This window comes from Lepidochelys olivacea, assembly GCF_965140295.1.
Source record: "Lepidochelys olivacea isolate rLepOli2 genome assembly, chromosome: 2".
Classification (NCBI taxonomy): Eukaryota; Metazoa; Chordata; order Testudines; family Cheloniidae; genus Lepidochelys; species Lepidochelys olivacea.
The window spans coordinates 228,971,259-228,990,052 of NC_140412.1; the positions used below are offsets into that span (position 1 = coordinate 228,971,259).

Here is an 18,794-nt window from a genome sequence, read left to right on the forward strand (position 1 = left end):
ATAAATCTTGTAAGTAAAAATTTATTTCAAATAAGTACAGTTAGTGTCTGAAGAAGTACAGTGCATGTGTAAATACTCCCTTGTAGTAAATAGCTCATGTTGGTAAATCTTAGTGTCAAACTAAACACAAAAATGTTAGTATTGTATTTTTTTCCTCAAAAGAGTTAGTTCATTAGCTACTGAAAAGTTAATGAATTATTTAGGGGAATTACTGTGGAGTATTTTAGATCCCATATTTTTCTATCATCTCTCTTGCTTTAGAAATATAGGCAGTCATGGCGTCCTCCTTTGATAAACCTGCAAAGGAAAACAGTAGTCATTACCTTTTCCTTATTTAGTATTCTAGAACATTGATTACTTAGTGTCAACTTAATGGTAAAAACACCTTTTTTAAGGTTCCATGCTTCCCATTTGGCTTTGGCTTTCAGATCTAGCATTCCTGGACACTCTGCCAAAAACAAAAAAAAACCCCACAAACATTTGTTGGTTATTGTACCATTTTACCTAAAGACTGTTTAGTTGTAATAAATTTACAGAATTAAATGTGTGTGTTGTGGTGGTAGGGGGGGTTGCGTGTGCACACACACACACACACACACAGTACCAGTATCAATGTCTCCAACAGTAGACTGTTTGTAGAGTCCATATAGTTCCTTCAGCTCATCATCGCTTGGCCTCGTTTTTAATTGTTTTACATCTTCTGCAGCACTGTCAAAATCAGCCTGAAGAGAAGGGAGGGAGAATCAAACAATGGAGTATTAGACATTTTAACTCCTATGTTGTGTGCTTTGGGCTTTGTAGCATCCTCATAAATGTACTAATTGCTTTCCTGTCATCAGTGATATGTAAAGGTAAATGCCTCTCAGTACTTCCCTAATCAAATTACAGTTGGCCAGAATTTTGGCCAACTTGGCTGATAAATCAATACTGTTAAAAGAAGCCAACCCTCTCCTCCCAAAAGAGAATACATATTTTTTACAGCTAAATAATTGGAACCATATACAGCCTGATTGGTGTAATGGAATGTCACAGGTATGATCATGCAAGCTGCTTATAAATTCTATGAACTACAGGTCTGTCATAAATATAAAGGGAAGGGTAAACCCCTTTGAAATCCCTCCTGGCCAGGGGAAAGCTCCTCTCACCTGTAAAGGGTTAAGAAGCTAAAGGTAACCTCGCTGGCACCTGACCAAAATGACCAATGAGGAGACAAGATACTTTCAAAAGCTGGGAGGAGGGAGAGAAACAAAGGGTCTGTGTGTCTGTCTATAGTCTGTCTTTGTCGGGGATAGACCAGGAATGGAGTCTTAGAACTTTTAGTAAGTAATCTAGCGAGGTATGTGTTAGATTATGATTTCTTTAAATGGCTGAGAAAAGAATTGTGCTGAATAGAATAACTATTTCTGTCTGTGTATCTTTTTTGTAACTTAAGGTTTTGCCTAGAGGGGTTCTCTATGTTTTTGAATCTAATTACCCTGTAAGATATCTACCATCCTGATTTTACAGGGGGGATTTCTTTATTTCTATTTACTTCTATTTTTATTAAAAGTCTTCTTGTAAGAAAACTGAATGCTTTTTCATTGTTCTCAGATCCAAGGGTTTGGGTCTGTGGTCACCTATGCAAATTGGTGAGGCTTTTTATCCAACATTTCCCAGGAAAGGGGGGGTGCAAGTGTTGGGAGGATTGTTCATTGTTCTTAAGATCCAAGGGTCTGGGTCTGTAGTCACCTAGGCAAATTGGTGAGGCTTTTTACCAAACCTTGTCCAGGAAGTGGGGTGCAAGGTTTTGAGAAGTATTTTGGGGGGAAAGACGCGTCCAAACAGCTCTTCCCCAGTAACCAGTATTAGTTTGGTGGTGGTAGCGGCCAGTCCAAGGACAACGGGTGGAATATTTTGTACCTTGGGGAAGTTTTGACCTAAGCTGGTAAAGATAAGCTTAGGAGGTTTTTCATGCAGGTCCCCACATCTGTACCCTAGAGTTCAGAGTGGGGGAGGAACCTTGACAAGGTCTTTCATATCCATAGTCTGAGTTGAGGGCAGGGATGCAGAGGAACTACCATGGGTGGCGGCTGAAATTTCCCCTGGGGAAGGCTAGCTTCCGCTTCCACCCACGGCCCCACCCAACACTCTATCCCTGCTCTGCTCCAGGTCCCAACCCCACATGGCCCCCTCCCCACTCAGCTCCCTCTGCCACTGATCGCTGCCTTCTCCTCTCCTTCCCCCTCCCCCTGCTGCTCCCCGCGTCCCTCCTCTTCTCCATGCTACCCCTCCACCGCAAGGCCCCCACTGCCCACAGGGATGTGGTGAGCAGCAGGGCCTAGTGGGCGGGGGGGTGGGGTGGAGTGCAGGAGAGGAGGGAATCAGCCACGCAGTGGCGGGTGGTGGGGGCCTCCGGGATGAGGCAGAGCAGGGACAGGAAGAGGCGGAGCACAGATGGGGCCACCATGGTCCAGGCATCCGGTTGCAGAGCAGCAGCGGCTGCACCAGGGGAGGCTTAGCCTCCTCTGGCCTATTATACCCCCGCTTATGGGAACTGCACCCACAAAGCAGTTCCTGGAGCTGTAAAGCTCTTTGAAAAGATGCTGAGTACACTCCCCCTTTGTTTTCAATTCTTTGCTGCCAGTGCAACTGTGTGTGCGTGCGTGGCAGTGGTGATGAAACTGTATGGGGGGGGGGCTAATCCATTACATAAACACAAAGGGGGCGATTTGGGTTTGAAAGTCTCTTTTCACCTTAACCACACTGAGCTAGCTGCTATCTGTCCCTATGTTACTGGTCCCAGGCGAGTCCTTAGTTCAGAGTTCTCTACCCTTTTCCAAAACCACCTACATATTTTTCTGTGACTTCAGAGCTTCTGGTCTTTTGCACTCGGTTAGCCCCGAAGTCCAGATAATGTAATTCACAATCTGTTAGTTTCAATTATTTGTAAAGCAAATACATAACTCTACATAACAATGCAAAATATTACTACATGCATTTTTTTTGAAAGTTTCATCTAAAGTTTGCTATATTTGCAAGAATGACATTGTAAAACACTAGGGTGTATGTTATACATATGTTTAGTATTTGTAAATTAAAATATTTTCCCTACAAGTTTGTGCTATAATATGCTATGTATTAAAGTCACACAGTGTTCCTTTAGCTGTCAATTTGACTTCTGTGGCTTGGTCTCATCAGCAGGGATTGGGGAATTGCCTTTGCATTCTACCAAAGCAGGATGCAAACAGCCTCTCCATACTGGTTAAGAGCTCTTATGATTCAGGTGAGAACTTCCCTTGCAAGGGGAGAAGTCAGCCCCACCCCCATACTTTAGAACACATCCTAGCACATATCTGTGTCTTAACCCTGAAACCGTCCTGGGCGAGTGACTGTACTGGCTGGAACAGGCACCGGAAATAAACAACTAAGGAGCAACTTCTGATGTTTTGTGCTTTTACTGTCACCTACTTGAGTGTTCTGTACTGCAGTCCCCCCGTGAACAAGGAGTAAAAGAAACACAGATTACTGTGGCTAAAAAATGAGGGTTAGGGAAATGGAAAAGAATTAATGAGAGGCTGCATTCTTGTCCTATTCTTTCCTTTCAAAGGACCCATCATGCGATCACAAAACTGAGCGCTCATCAACTTAACGATGCATCAGCTGATGCTAGCGCATTCAGGCAGTAACGTCATGTAGAAGTATGCAAGGACAGTTAGGTAGCTGCATTGCAGTGTTTATCCACAGAGGCCTGGCTAGTGAGTTAATTGCTGCTGCCTGAGGTGGAAAGAACGTTTGATTTTTTCTGGAAATGGATGGATGGACTCCAAGAGGGCGGAGATCATCTTAGCTGATACCTAGAAGACAGTTTTGAGGAGTCTGCAGGTGAGACAGTCCTGGGGTATATCTACACTGCTATTAAAAACCCATGGCTGACTTGGGCTTATGGTTAAGGGGCTGTTCAATTACAATGTAGAAGTTCAGGCACGGGCTGGAGCCTGCGCTCTAGCACCATGTGAGGTGGGAGGGTTCCAGGGCTCGGGCTGCACCTGAGCACTAATCTACACTAGGTAGCATGGTACTTTTATTATCTGGGGGGTTCTATTTTTTTTTTTTAACTAGAAGTAAAAGCATCTGCGTGGCCAAGCCCAGGAACTCTGCTAGCTAGAGATGTAAATGGTAATAAAACAAGGTGATTGGGAAGGATAATGCCAACTGGATGTGGAAGAGGCTGGCCAGGACACTGGAAAAAATCTAGGTCACTAAGCAGGAACGGTCAGAGATGCGGTTTTAACCCTGGGGTGTGTAGCTGTGCAAACTTCTGATTTGAAGTTATGGTTTCATACCCAGTAGGGATCAGGTTGGGACAGTGCATTTCATTTACTTCTAAATTTAGACACTTGGACACAAATCTCCATGAAAAGGGTTTTTTGACATCTAATCTTCAAGTGCTTTGCAGTGGTTGAACATTCCACCCTAACTCTCCTAAAAGGATAAAAAAGTGGACACAACAGACTCACTGATAGCTTCTGCTGAACTACCAGGTGGACCGTTGACATCAACCCTTGTTATTCCAGCCCTCTTTAAAATGTTAATTGAGACATGCTTGTTCTGACATTGTTCACAGTTAGGTGAAATTTGCAGATGATACAAAACTACTCAAGATAGTTAAATCCAAAGTTGACTGCAAAGAGTTAGAATGGACTCTCAGAAAACTGGGTGACTGGGGGACAAAATGGCAGATGAAATTCAATGTTGATAAATGCAAAGTAATGCACATTGAAAAACATAATCCCAACTATACATACAAAATGACAAGGGTCTAACTTAGTTGTTACCATTAAAGACAGAGATCTTAGCACATCTTGGATAGTCCTCTGAAAACATCCACTCAATGTGAAGTGGCAGTTAAAAAAGCTAGCATGTTAGTAACCATTAGGAAAGAGAGAGATAATAAAGCAGAAAATATCTATATATCTCTATATCCATAATATGCCTACACCTTGAATACCTTCTATACAAGAAGGAATTAAAAAGACTGGAACTGTTCAGTTGAGAAGAGAGCCAACTAAGGGTGGGGGGAGGGTATGTGATAGAAGTCTATAAAATCATGGATGGTGTGGGGAAAGTAAATAAGGCAATGTTATTTACCCCTTCACCTAACACAAGAACTAGGGTGTTACTTGATTAAATTAATGGGCAGCGGGTTTAAAACAAACAAAAGGAAGTATTTCTGCACACAATGCAAAGTCAACCTGTGGAACTCATTGCCATGGAATGTTGTGAAGGCCAAAACCATAACTGGGTTCAAAAAAGAATTAGATAAATTCATGGAGGGTAGGTCCATCAATGGCTATTAGCCAAGATGGCCAGGGATGCAATCCATGCTCTGGATGTCCCTCACCTGCAATGGCCAGAAGCTGGGACTGCAGGACAAGGAATGGATCTCTTGATAATTGCCCTGTTCATTCCCTTTGAAGTATCTGGCACCGGCCAACCGTGCTAGACAGATACTGGGATAGATGGACCATTGGGCTGTCCCACTATGTCCATTTTTATGTTCTTAACTATATAACAGCAACTAAAGTTTCCAAACAGATTTCTACCTAAAAAAGGACAATAACCTGACCAAAGACTGGCCAGCAGATTGAGATTTTTAGTTGTTAAGTAACATTGGTAAGGCAGTGTTCAGCCAAGTCGGATGTCCCGGATACGTGTTTGGAACTGAAACAAACTCTCAGCCTGCCATCACTAAGTTACTGTGAAGTTCTGAGATGCAATCCAGACTGGTGAAGAGTTGGTGCCACCTTTTACCCTGTAACCCTGAGTACCTTACAATGCCTTACCGCTGCGGCTCTCTGCCTTGGACACCCACAGGCAGCAACAAGCATGCACTTAATGTCTATGTCTTGGATAGCCCTGGTCCAGTGCTTTGGATATAGGAGCCTGCTGGCAATACCACAGACTTCCACTGGTCTCCATCAGCCTTGATTAATCACTGGCAAGGTGACTCCACGCTCTCCCCAGCCCTGAATTTCCCTAAAATGTATGTTCTGAAATGTTTAGCCCTGTACTGGACCAATCAGACAAAATAAGGTTAGTTGCTCTTGTAAAGAGTTAATATTCCACAATTTGTTACTTTAATTGGTGTTACTAAACAGTTCAAACACAGTATTGGATTAGATTAAAAAAAAACAAGTTTATTTAACTACAAAGAGAGAGATTTTTAAGTGAGGACAACTATAAGGTAATAAATTCAGAAATGGTTACAAGAAAAATAAAGAGAAAATGCTTTCTAGTAGCTAAAACTTAACAAGCTATGCTTGGCTCAAGGTAAAATCCTTACCATATGTTCCCAGAACATGGCTGACCAAATTCCCAGGTCAGGCTTCCCCCCCTCCACCTCAAGTCAAAGGGCTGGCTCCTTTGTCGTCTTAGGTGAAAGAGAAAAGAATTGGGGTGTTTTGCCCCTCCTTTTATAGGCTACCCTTTGAAATGCATTTTCTTGAGAGTTACCCCTAGATAAAGTTCATTCCAGATGCAAGGAAGGAGACATGAAGTCTCATGGTGCACGAGGTGCCATGCTGTTGTTTGCTAAAATGCAGATCAATTTGTTCTGCACCCTCCCGCCATTTGCCAAAGAATAGCCCCTTGATATGTGATTGCAAATCAACTTTGACTACCCCTGACTACAGGCGTCTTTTGTTTTTGAGAAAAAGGTTGATCCACTCCCCAGACTTGCCTGGTAAACACATTTTAGTCATAATTTCAGCTTACGTTCATAATGCTGAATATACATGTTGTACAACATTACCCAAGAAACTTAATGATCAGTGTGTTACTAGTTTTTAAAGGATATCTCACCAGGCATATTTTTCACAGAGATGATTACAATAATGTGGAGGGGGTAAACACAAGGATGCATAGGGTCACAGTTACATGATGATTTGACTACTCACATTCACATTTATTTCTGTAAGAAATAGTTATTTTCATTTATACAATATTTTGCACACTATCTAATACATGCAGTTAAATCACAGTTTTCCCTTTTGGTTGGTGTATTTATATTGCTATGAAATTATTTAAATGTACTGTAATAGTTAACTTGAAAAAAAAATATCCATCCTGCTGTTGTTACAAGTAACCCATAAGATTGCTACAACAGGAAGAGCTTATCTGTTTGTGCTGCTCTTTGGTCCTTACAATTGTTTTTCAAAGTAATGTTTTTAAAATTCATGATGTGCTATTTAATGTGTGTGCTAAAAGAGAGATTAATTCTGTTGAAATAGTAATTAAATAAATCTCACACTGAGTGTTTCTTTACATTGCAGTTCACAGATTTTAAGGGCAGAAGGAACCATTATGATAGTCTAGTCTGACCTGCTCCATAATACAGGCCGCATGTCCCTTTAAAATGCAGTTAAGGGAGCCCTCTCTAGAGGGTATCTTCCTTGGCATTAATACGGGAAATGAATCTCAATAGCACAGAATGTTAACAAACAATTGTATAGTTCAACAAGATGCTTGGGACTGACTCAATAAGCCATCAGAGGATTATAAAGCACGCCCGCCAGCACAGTGCAGAACCAGCTGCATAGTAACTGACACAGGAAACACCCACTCAGGTTAGGATTGCAAAACATTTCTATTTTGGGTACAGCAACTACAATTGTTATGTGGGTTTCTTAAACATAATAATGGACTTCCTTCTGTCCCAACTACAATGTTAATGATTAACTAGAGTCCAGCTGCCACTAGTTTTCTTGCAACTTTGAAGAGTGTTAATTGGACACAGTGTGACAGATATACCATTTTCCCGCAATATCACTGAAAAACCTTGTTGAATTCAGTTTAAGTGTCTTTGGAGTCGAGTGTACTAAATGCAAAGGTTATGTATTACTGTGGGCCAGGATTGTATGTAACCTTTCTTTAGGGGGAACATGGGATTTGAACACTGGGAAGTTTTATGAATTTCAAAGGACTGTACTGAACAATGTTCCAGACAAGAGTGGACTTTTGGAACAAAGGGTGTCAATTGGTTTGCCTGGGAAATCTCTAGAGGGAGCTGAATGCAAAACCCCAGCCCTTTCAAGCTACATCCCGAGGAGAGGACCACAGTCTGCTGATTACCTGTTCCTGGAGTCTCAAGATCAAAGGCCCAAGCTCTGTAAAGGAAAGACTAACCTATTCATGCAGGTGCTACTTCTGAGCTGAGGCTGTTATGAACTAGTAACCACACACATACACACACACAAAAGCGCTTTGTGGGATTTGAAAGACTGATTCCTACTAGAGCTCTTGTTGGAGCTGGATGTGATCCCTGGTAAGTTTATTAGCATGCATGTAGGTTCTTTTAATGTTTTAAATGTTTTCTATGTAATGCTTTCACCTTAAGAATTAATGTGCTTGCTTATAAAGAGCTACGTGGTAACTTCTAACTGAGGGCAATTACATCTTTTCATAGTCTTTGGAGAGAAAGCAAGACACAGATGTTGGCTTGTTCAGGTAGTCTGGCTTGCTGAGGAACTCACAATTTAGACAGGGAACTGTGCAGTCTCAAAAAACCCCACTCAGGAGGGAGAGAGATATTGGACTTTGCCCAAGAGAGGTAACATCAAAGGAGCTGGGTTTCTAGAGTAGGTGGCCTTGATGGACCACATGGGAGGAATGCGGTTGCCCTGAACTGTGCTACACAGAATGTGATTTTTGTAGAGTTACTGCATTAAATTCTGTATCAGCCGGGAGTGAAATGATTTATATATTTTAACTCAGTGATTTATTTAATGTGAAAGTGCACAAAGTAAACAGATTTTATTTTGGTGGCACCAATGGTGGTGAAGGGAAAGTTCATGGTTTTCTTAGAATAATAAGTTAGCGGAGTATGCTATACCTAACTTGGGCACATCAAAAATTATGTCTCCAAATACAGCCTCATCAGGCTCCAGAATACACAAGAAACCTGTATTTCTAGTGTTAAAATAATTATACCATGGGATCTTTTCTTACTGTCAAAGCTAAATATGTGTTGCTTTTCAGTATATTCTGATTGTTAATTGAACACTGTAAATTGAGTGTCCTTGAGGGAGTTAAATTGACCATGAAAACTGCTTTAAGTTGACTACGGCTTAATTAAGAATTAAAAGTGACTTGCAAAGAGGGGAAAATGTACTTATGGCTTTTTTGTTTATTTATGAGATGTGACAGTCTATACCGTCACATGAGGTATAAAGCAAGTATGAATATTTTGTTCTGCAAAGGTGTGGGGGTGGAGGCTAGGAGGGGAGGGAGGACATGTTTAGAAACACCAGGTAAGATTACTTTTCTAGTCTTTCGGCAAAACAAGTAAAGTGCAAGCTTTCTCAGCTCTCGGGGTGGAGTTGCTGAATATTTCATAAAGAATCTTCCTTCCAAGTTTTTATCAGGTGTTTGGGGGTTTTGTTTGTTTTTTTTTAAGCATAATTAAGCCTCAATTCTGACCAGCAGCCAAGATGAGCTCAAACCTTTCACCAGGACGACCACGTGAAAGTTATAATCTACATTACTATCGGTCCTATAATTTAAGTGCACAATCTGGAGTAAGTGGGATCACACTAGTTATTATATGCTCCAGTGTCAGAACTTGTACCCACTGTAGGGTCTCAAAGGTAGCTTTCATGTGGTTGCAGGCTGAATTTCCCTGGTGCTTGCCTTTGAAGACAAACTACAATTTTTGTTGGACTCTACATCCAGACCCAGTCATACCGGTAGAACTTGTGGGTCACACCTCTGAGGTCTCATGAAAGTTACTATTTAAAAACAGAAGCTACATTAGCATCTTAATGACTTAGTATCAATTAAAAAAAAATCTCAGGCCCAACCTAATTAAAATACACCCAGACTTAATAAGTTAAATAAAACTGAAAAAATTCTCAATTATTTTTCCATGACTAACCTTATCTCTACCCATCCTTTCCTGATCAACTGGGGTGAGACACCCTCCCCACCAGCTGCCTCATGAAAGAGATTTACATCTGTCCTGTTGCACATATATAAATAAATGAGAGGGTGGTTGTTGGATAGCCAACACTACCTACCCTGGACGCTTATACCAGGGCTGTATTAGGAAGGTGTATGACGCATACTGTAAAGGGATGGAGCCACGATGTATACTGTAGATTAATAAAAAGAAAAGGAGTAGTACTTGTGGCCCCTTAGAGACTAACCAATTTATTTGAGCATAAGCTTTCGTGAGCTACAGCTCACTTCAACTGATTGCATCCGATGAAGTGAGCTGTAGCTCACGAAAGCTCATGCTCAAATAAATTGGTTAGTCTCTGAGGTGCCACAAGTACTCCTTTTCTTTTTGCGAATACAGACTAACACGGCTGCTACTCTGAAACCTGTAGATTAATATAAATTTGATCTATGATCTATAATTGGAGGGAGGAAATATGACCCATATTGGAATGGTGAACAGGTTACAGAGAGGTTTCCATCATGGACATTCTGATAATGGATGGTGGCACCATAGTGCATCTAGCTTGACTGTAGAGTTTTGTTTGTAGGTATGCTTAAAAAAAAACAAACAAAACCTACATAATGGTGAGACAGGTGGCTTCCTGCCTGATTGAAGGGTGAAGTAAGGAAGAATCTCTGCTCTGTATGTGGCAGGTGGGTTTGCAGTTTAAAAGCCATTGCCTAGTATTCTCACTAACAGAAAGAGAAGATTTGTCTGGAATCTGAAAATATACGGATTATTTTAAAGCACTAAACTCTTTGGAACAAGCCCTGCATGTCACTGTATGTCTGGATAGCACCAAGGAGATTTGGGGAATTTTTCTTAAAAAAAAAAATCAGTTTAATTTAACTGAGATTCTAGTACTTTGACTATTCTTTATTACACAGTAAGTCCCAATATGCAGATCCAGATTAATCAATGGTCAATTGCACAGGGCTCCCATTTTAAGGGGGCCTCCTAACCCCTTGATTTGGGTGGGTGGCATTGCTACCTAGCACATGGGATCACAGCACCACTCAGGTTTGGCCCTGACACCCCTCCTTCATGATGGAGAGGTGGCTGGCCCACATTTGAGTGATTGGTGTTGCGCCCTGGCGGGTGGAGTTGCAGTGCTGGTCAGGTTTGGCCTGCCTGCCCCTCCATCATGACAGGGAGGATGGGGAAGAGGCCCCCAATTTCCACAGTGCACATGGCCCCAAAATTCTTTAATTCAGAACTGCCAGTATATAAACTGATTTTTACTGAATTTTTACAGGGACGGGCCAAGTACTACAACAACGACTCATGTAGTGTCATCTGAAATGAAGGGGGGAACAGTAACAGTAGTAGCATTTACATGTCTTCTAAAATGCTTTAGAATGCAAGCATCAAAGTGCAGCTAGAAGCATCTCCAGTTATGTAATGCCTCACCTTATTTAAATACTAATACATTATACAGCACATTACTCATTCAAATCACTGTACCAACTTTAATCCCATGATGCCATTGTGGTACATGTACTAATCACTGATACAAGTTTTAAATGTATTTTAAGGCAGTTTAACGTATTAGATCAGGACAAATGGCCGTAGTATTTACCACATAATGCAAAAGTTATTTCACCTATATCCTTTCCAAGATCTGACTTATTTGTCCATGTTAAAATGAAACAAGTAACCATTGTTGAAGCTAGATTTAATCAGGTAATAATAATCTATACTGAATTTAAGCAAAGATGGGACAAAAGAATTCTTTAGATTCTAATACTGGTCAGCAAGTGCTAAGACTTTAAAAAATCTCATACTTGCTGATCAGATTTGAACAATGCGCACCATGGAACAAATTCATCTTTTGTGAAGTCATTGGAGTTTTGCCAGGGATGAAGATAGTCTTTATTATTTTTTTTTAACCATGGCCCAGCTGCTTCACAGCATTTACAGGGGGTAAAGGATGGAGATTTTGTGTTATTTAGTTTTTCTCTGAATACTGAAGCTGCTGATCAGCAGATTAAGCAGAAGCAAGAAATGGTACAACAAAACACAACTGAACTAGCTCTTTCTTTCTAAGTACTTAGACGGCACAATTTCCTACGCTGGCTGGCAGAACTTCAAAAAGCTTGCAGCATAGATTGTAAGCGTACTCGGCCTTAGAATAAGTTGCTAGGTTAATGTGCAAGCTACCCAGGCATTACAAGGAGGGAGGGATAGCTCAGTGGTTTGAGCATTGGCCTTCTAAACCCAGGATTGTTCAATCCTTGAGGGGGCCATTTAGGGGATCTGCTTTGAGCAGGGGGTTGGACTAGATGACCTCCTGAAGTCCCTTCCAGCCCTGATATTCCATGACAACTGCTTATTCCTAGTGCTATAAAAACAAACACATAATTTCAAATTTGGCACACGGATAAGATAAATAAGTTATCTTTTCTTTATCCAGAAGTGACAGGTTTGATAGTTTCTCTTCATAAAAAAAAAGGGGGAGAGGGGGGACCTCAAGTACAATATAAACCCTTTTTGACTGAGCTCACGGTCCTGTCCCAACCTGCATCTTCCCTAAATGTCAGCAATGGGAAAATCTATGGTAGAAAAGAGTATACTAGTTATTAGCCATAATCATTTATTATATTTTATTACTCAAGATGCTCAGTACATTTCGTAATATTTCACTGTGAGAAAGTAATTCATAATACTTCTGTATCTGACAGCTAATCTTTTTCTTGATAGGCTTGGGGCTTTTATTTCTTTCTCTTTTTTAATGTTGTTCTTCATTCTTCTTTCAGAGCAATGCAAACACACATTAAATGATCAAACAAGTACAGATTACAGGTCTAGTCAGATAATATCTAGTTCTTTGCATCTCCACTTCTCAAAGTGTTTTACAAAGGAGGTAAATAGAATTACCCCCATTCTACAGATGGGGAAGCAGGCACAGAGGAGTGAATTGACATGCCTGAGGTCAGCTAGAAGGCCAGCAGCAGAGCTGAGAACAGAACCACATTGCTGGAGTCCCAATCCATTGTGCTATCAGTTAGGCCACACTGCCAAGCACCTCCTGTTTGAGAGTAAGTGGGATATGCTCAGGTGGTTCTCTGCACAGCGCAGCATCAGACTGTTGTAATGCAAAGTTTTTCAGGATTCACAAAAAGAGTTTTGCACGCATGTAACTAAACATAATTCCTACAAAGCACAGACACCAATACTAAATATATTTTTAAAATATTAACATTTACACATTACATGATCAGTGTAAAAAAACTGCAGCAATGCAACCACCATATAACTGGATCTAAAATAAGGCCAGAAATAAATATGCGTGCTCAGCACCTCTGAAAAATCAAAGATACTACTTGTAAGCAGCTAAATTTGAAAATTTTGGCCTAAATATATAAAAACGACATTCCCAAGGGAATTTACCTGTCTTTAAGGAAGTAAATCTGAGGGCCTAAACAGCAAGCATATTCCTTTTAAGGATAAAAATCTGTTTTTTAAAAAACATGCGCCAAAAAACCAAAAGACCCCACAGACACAAATATGTATGGGATTCAAAGCACTGGGGCAAAACTCTCAGAGTGTACTTATATGTCCCCCATCACAGACATCTCTGAGCACCATCTAAGCACTTAAAAATAAAAATAGCATTTATCTGTTACAAATCAGACAAAGGTACACACCAATGATAACACATCAACTGAATTGTCATATTTGGTTACTAGGACAAACAAATGAAAATGTTCTATCTAGGTTCTTATAGCATACCCAGCAGTGTCATTCACTTGAATGGGCTTTGGATCAGGCCCTCACAGTGCAGTGAGATTGCGCTTGGAATCAGACTGTCAGAGGAGAGGGAACATCAAAATTAATTTGTGAAATTAAGTTAATACACCTCTAAATGATCTTATACTGCATATAATTGTAGTTTAGTGGGCTGCATATGCAAATGTAAAAATAGATATTACAGGAATAGCATATCATGATGTATGCAAAATGCATTCCCATCTGCAATAAGAACTGAATAGAAGGGAAAGGAGTACTTGTGGCATCTTAGAGACTAACCAATTTATTTGAGCATAAGCTTTCGTGAGCTACAGCTCACTACATCGGATGCATTCAGTGGAAAATACAGTGAGGAGATTTACATACACACAGAACAGGAAAAAATGGGTGTTATCATGCACACTGTAAGGAGTGTGATCACTTAAGATGAGCTATTACCAGTAGGAGAGTGGGGGGGTGAGGAGAAAACCTTTTGCAGTGGTAATCAAGGTGGGCCATTTCCAGCAGTTAACAAGAACGTCTGAGGAACAGTGGGGGGTGGGTGGGGGGAAATAAACACGGGGAAATAGTTTTACTTTGTGTAATGACCCACCCACTCCCAGTCTCTATTCAAGCTTAAGTTAATTGTATCCAGTTTGGCCCCCAACCTGAAGCAAATACTCACCAGCAACCACACACCACACAACAGAACCACTAACCCAGGAACCTATCCTTGTAACAAAGCCCGTTGCCAACTGTGTCCACATATCTATTCAGGGGACACCATCATAGGGACTAATCATATCAGCCACACTATCACAGGCTCGTTCACTTGCACATCTACCAATGTGATATATGCCATCGTGTGCCAGCAATGCCCCTCTGCCATGTACATTGGTCAAACTGGACAGTCTCTACATAAAAGAATAAATGGACACAAATCAGATGTCAAGAATTATAACATTCATAATCCAGTCGGAGAATACTTCAATCTCTCTGGTCACTCGATTACAGACCTAAAAGTTGCATTACAACAAAAAGACTTCAAAAACAGACTCAGAGAGACTGCTGAATTGGAATTAATTTGCAAACTAGATACAATTAACTTATGCTTGAATAGAGACTGGGAGTGGATGGGTCATTACACAAAGTAAAACTACTTCCCCATGTTTATTCCTCCCCCTCCCCCCATTGTTCCTCAGATGTTCTTGTTAACTGCTGGAAATGGCCCACCTTGATTATCATTACAAAAGGTTTTCTCCCCCCCACCCCCGCTCTCCTGCTGGTATTAGCTCATCTTAAGTGATCACTCTCCTTACAGTGTGTATGATAACACCCATTTTGTCATGTTCTGTGTGTATATAAATCTCCTCACTGTATTTTCCACTGAATGCATTCGATGAAGTGAGCTGTAGTTCACGGAAGCTTATGCTCAGATAAATTTGTTAGTCTCTATGGTGCCACAAGTACTCCTTTTCTTTTTGTGAATACAGACTAACACGGCTGCTATTCTGAAATCTGAATAGAAGGGAAGACTTAACCTGCCTAAGACAGGTAAGTTTAATATAAACACACATTGTTTAGCTCTTCAGCACCCCTACATAAGTCACTGTTCATGGAATGTTGCGTAGGAGCTAGTTTCTTGTAAAATAGGTAAACTTTGAATCTAAAAATATTAAGTGTCCCTTAAATACAGTTTATTTTAATCGTGTATTGACTGAAATTCTTTCTGAGTCCTCCAATTAGAAGCGGTAGAATTTTCTACCATAAGTAAACTTTACACACATTCAAAACCACACATACACAAACCCATTGGCTATACTTTAATGCACAAATTACTATTGCATCACCACCATGTAAATTAAATGGAAGAGAAACATAAGCTTAAATGGCTTCTTTGGGGTAAAGCAAACTGTCTCAAAGGATTTAGTTACTCTCCTCTGTTTATGCCATGTTTCCGCGGTTTACAAAACAGAGTTCTTGGCTACTACGTAGACTCAATTGCTCGCCACTCCTCTCCAACTTGATTCTGAGACTCTTTGGGAACATGATTAAGTTTTTTCCACATTGTATTATTGCTGTTTAAACGCTGAGCTGAAATGGTTCCCAGCCAGAGTATCTGATCGTTGTATAGAACAAGGGGCATTGTTGGTGGAGGTGGTTTATCATGTAATAAATGTGCAGTGTTTTACCCCAGCTAATGTCACGCAGTGTTGGTGTCTGTTTTTAAAATCTCAATGCTGACAAAAGTCTACAACAAAAGGCACTCCAACTTTGCACATTCAAGGGGGAATTAAAACACAGAGAAACAAATTTAAGATCCTACTGGACATTTAATAAAACCTGATTTGAACTAAAATTGGAGCAAGAGCTGGGATTTGGCTGTTCTGTTCCCAGCCCCTTTGAGAAGGGTCTGAGTTTTGTTTGTGAAGTGACACACACAAATCTCTGTGCTGTTAAACTATAGTCACACAGCAGCTCATGCCCCTTTGGAGATCAAGCTACCTCAGAGGAGATTAACCCTCTCTCTGGAGTGAAGCTGCAGTTACTGGCAATGTACTCCCGACATCTGGGTCATGCAGGAATTAGGAGAGAGCTCCCATCACCTCCCCCTGGAAGCATCACTCACACCACCACAATGCTCCTCCCTGCACAAAACAGACACCAACCCCGCGGAGAACAAGGCAATGGAACAGGCTGGGAATGGGTTGGCAAATCTTAAAATGGGAGAGAGCCAGTTTTCTCCACAGCAGTCACATTAAAATTCTAAGTTGCTCAGGATATAGACAAAAAGAAGGGAAAGTGCTCCTTCCACCTTGCTGCAAGGATTGAGGGCTCAAAACCATCACCAGGGGCAACGCTTCAAATCCAACTCAGAGACAAGGCAACTAGTTCCTCTAGCAGTCTGTACGCAGTTGAACTTTGCCAGCAAAATGCATGCAGCCTTCAACACAACCCCCCTCCCCAGAAAATAATGAATGAACCCCCAATAGAGCATCTACCATTAACTGGCCCCTCATGGTCCCAAAAATGTATGTACCAATAATCTAGATCCTGGGAAAGGTGCCCCTTTTTATTTCTGCATCAATCTAATTTAATTCATTAATTAATCCCACCCTCAAACAATAATGCATGCATCCTCCCAAAGGCATGTACCCAATTATAGTGCCATTACAACCACATACACTAAGAAAAATAATGCATATACCCAATCAAAATGCATGCAGCCTTCAAAGCAGGTGCCCATCCACCCTCTGAAAATTTCATGAACTAAATAACAGACTCCAAAGGGGCAACTCTTTGCTCCCTGCAAAAATTCATGTACCAATTAAGCATCATATACTAAAAAAAAAAAAAATTATTTGCTGTTCTGCAAGACAGCCTAGATCATGCAATAATCCTAGCTCTGTATTGTGTTGCCAGGGCTGGGCATTGCCCAGTGATGCTACAATACATCCCTATCCTTATCCCTTGTTCTCCTGCACTGACCTTCTTTTTGCCTCACCTAGCAGCAGACTCCCCTCTTACCTGGAGAGTCATGATGATGAAGCAGCAAAAATGAACTAACTTCTGCCAGGGCAGAGATGCCGTGCTTATATGCTCAACTCCCCAGTGCTGCCCTGCAGCTCCAGTTATAGTCCCGGGCCACACAAAAGAGGCTGTACTTCGCTTTCCTCATTGGACCAGGACTGAAATGACATCAGCTCTAAGGACTTCTCCCTCCTGGCTTCTGTGTATGAGCTAAGACTGTCAGAACAGCAAAGCTAAAGCAGCTTGGTTACAGAAGGAGCTGGATGCAGAGAACAGCTCCTAACTACTCGTTTATCAAAGGATGCACTGGAACAAGGACGCCCTTGGAAACAAAGCCCAAATCTGTATCCTTTTTGAAACTACTCATCAGAATGATAACTACGAATACACACTGGCTCATTATCTATACTCCTGCGTGATGGGCTACTGGCAACAAGAAAAAGGACACTGCAGCATTTAACAAGTTATTTTGTGAAACCAACACTTCTCCCTTGCTGCCTACTGTGAATCTGATTTGTATTAAAACCTCCATGTTTGCTGTTACCCTTCCTGTGGCCCAAGGACCTCTTGTTGCCAACTGGCAAAGAGATCAGGGGTACGTAAGGGTTTCAGTGATCCCCACAGTCTGATATCTGCATACTAGTCTGCCAAAGAATGTCATGTAAGGTCTCAAATGTCACACTGGTCATCATAAGCATTGTGAGATGTGTGTACGGAAAATATGTGAAGTGTTATGAATATATACTAAAAATTATGCTCCTTAGGTTTGTGAGTTAAGACAAGTCACCAAAAGGTGATCCACATACTCCTGGTAAGCAGTGGGAAAGAGATGATTATCTCACTCTGACTGGTCACATGCAAATTATGTACTATATGATTCACAATGCCTCCCTCCCCCCAGTTACAGTCTGAGCAAAATGCTAATCAATAGATTGCAGAGGTTGCAGGAAAAAACAACAACAGACAGGGTTATTTGGTTTAGAAGGCAACAAACTTTTGAAACTACCTCTGGGATGCAGATGAACCCCCAGTTAGTCCTTCAGTCTGTGAGAACAAGCTGGCAGCCGAAGGGAGCTCAACCAACCTGGTTCAAAATGCTGGGAAAAGAACTTGGGGGAAGCTATCTTGTAGGAAATAGGGAATGCCTTGTTAGTTAAGTTTAGGCTCAAGAAAGTGTGTTGTTTTTTGTTTTATATTTAACCATTTGTTTCCAATATTCTCACTATTACTTGAATTTCTGTTCTTTGATAATAAAATTATTTTTCTTTTCATATATATATGCTGGGTGTTAAGCACAGTGGGGAGCCTGAGCTGAATCTTGCAAACTGGCACGTACTATTCCTTTGGGAGTAGCAAATCTGAGAGTTCTGTGAGTGTTCAGAGGAACGGGCTGAGCACTCCAGAGAGACACTCAGAGGACTGGGGGAGGGGGAAGAAGGTGTTGGTGTGTGCCTATCGCTAACTTACACAGAGAGCCAGGCCTGCAGAGGCCCGGAAGGCAGTGCTTGTGCTGCCAGAGGCTGATGGTTTCAGGGAGCTGATCAAGAGCAGGCACAGA

General features: G+C 41.2%; 1 protein-coding gene across 1 annotated transcript; it reads right to left on the reverse strand.

The window, feature by feature from the left end:
- Position 1: 1 nt before the first annotated feature.
- Positions 2-17,368, reverse strand: ACBD7 (acyl-CoA binding domain containing 7). Its single transcript, XM_084619922.1, has 4 exons — positions 17,234-17,368; positions 605-722; positions 386-448; positions 2-297 (listed from the first exon to the last, which is right to left on the reverse strand). The coding sequence occupies exons 1-4, from the start codon at positions 17,243-17,245 to the stop codon at positions 224-226; spliced, it is 267 nt and encodes an 88-aa protein (XP_084476048.1). The 5' UTR covers positions 17,246-17,368; the 3' UTR covers positions 2-223.
- Between the last annotated feature and the right edge of the window lie 1,426 nt (positions 17,369-18,794).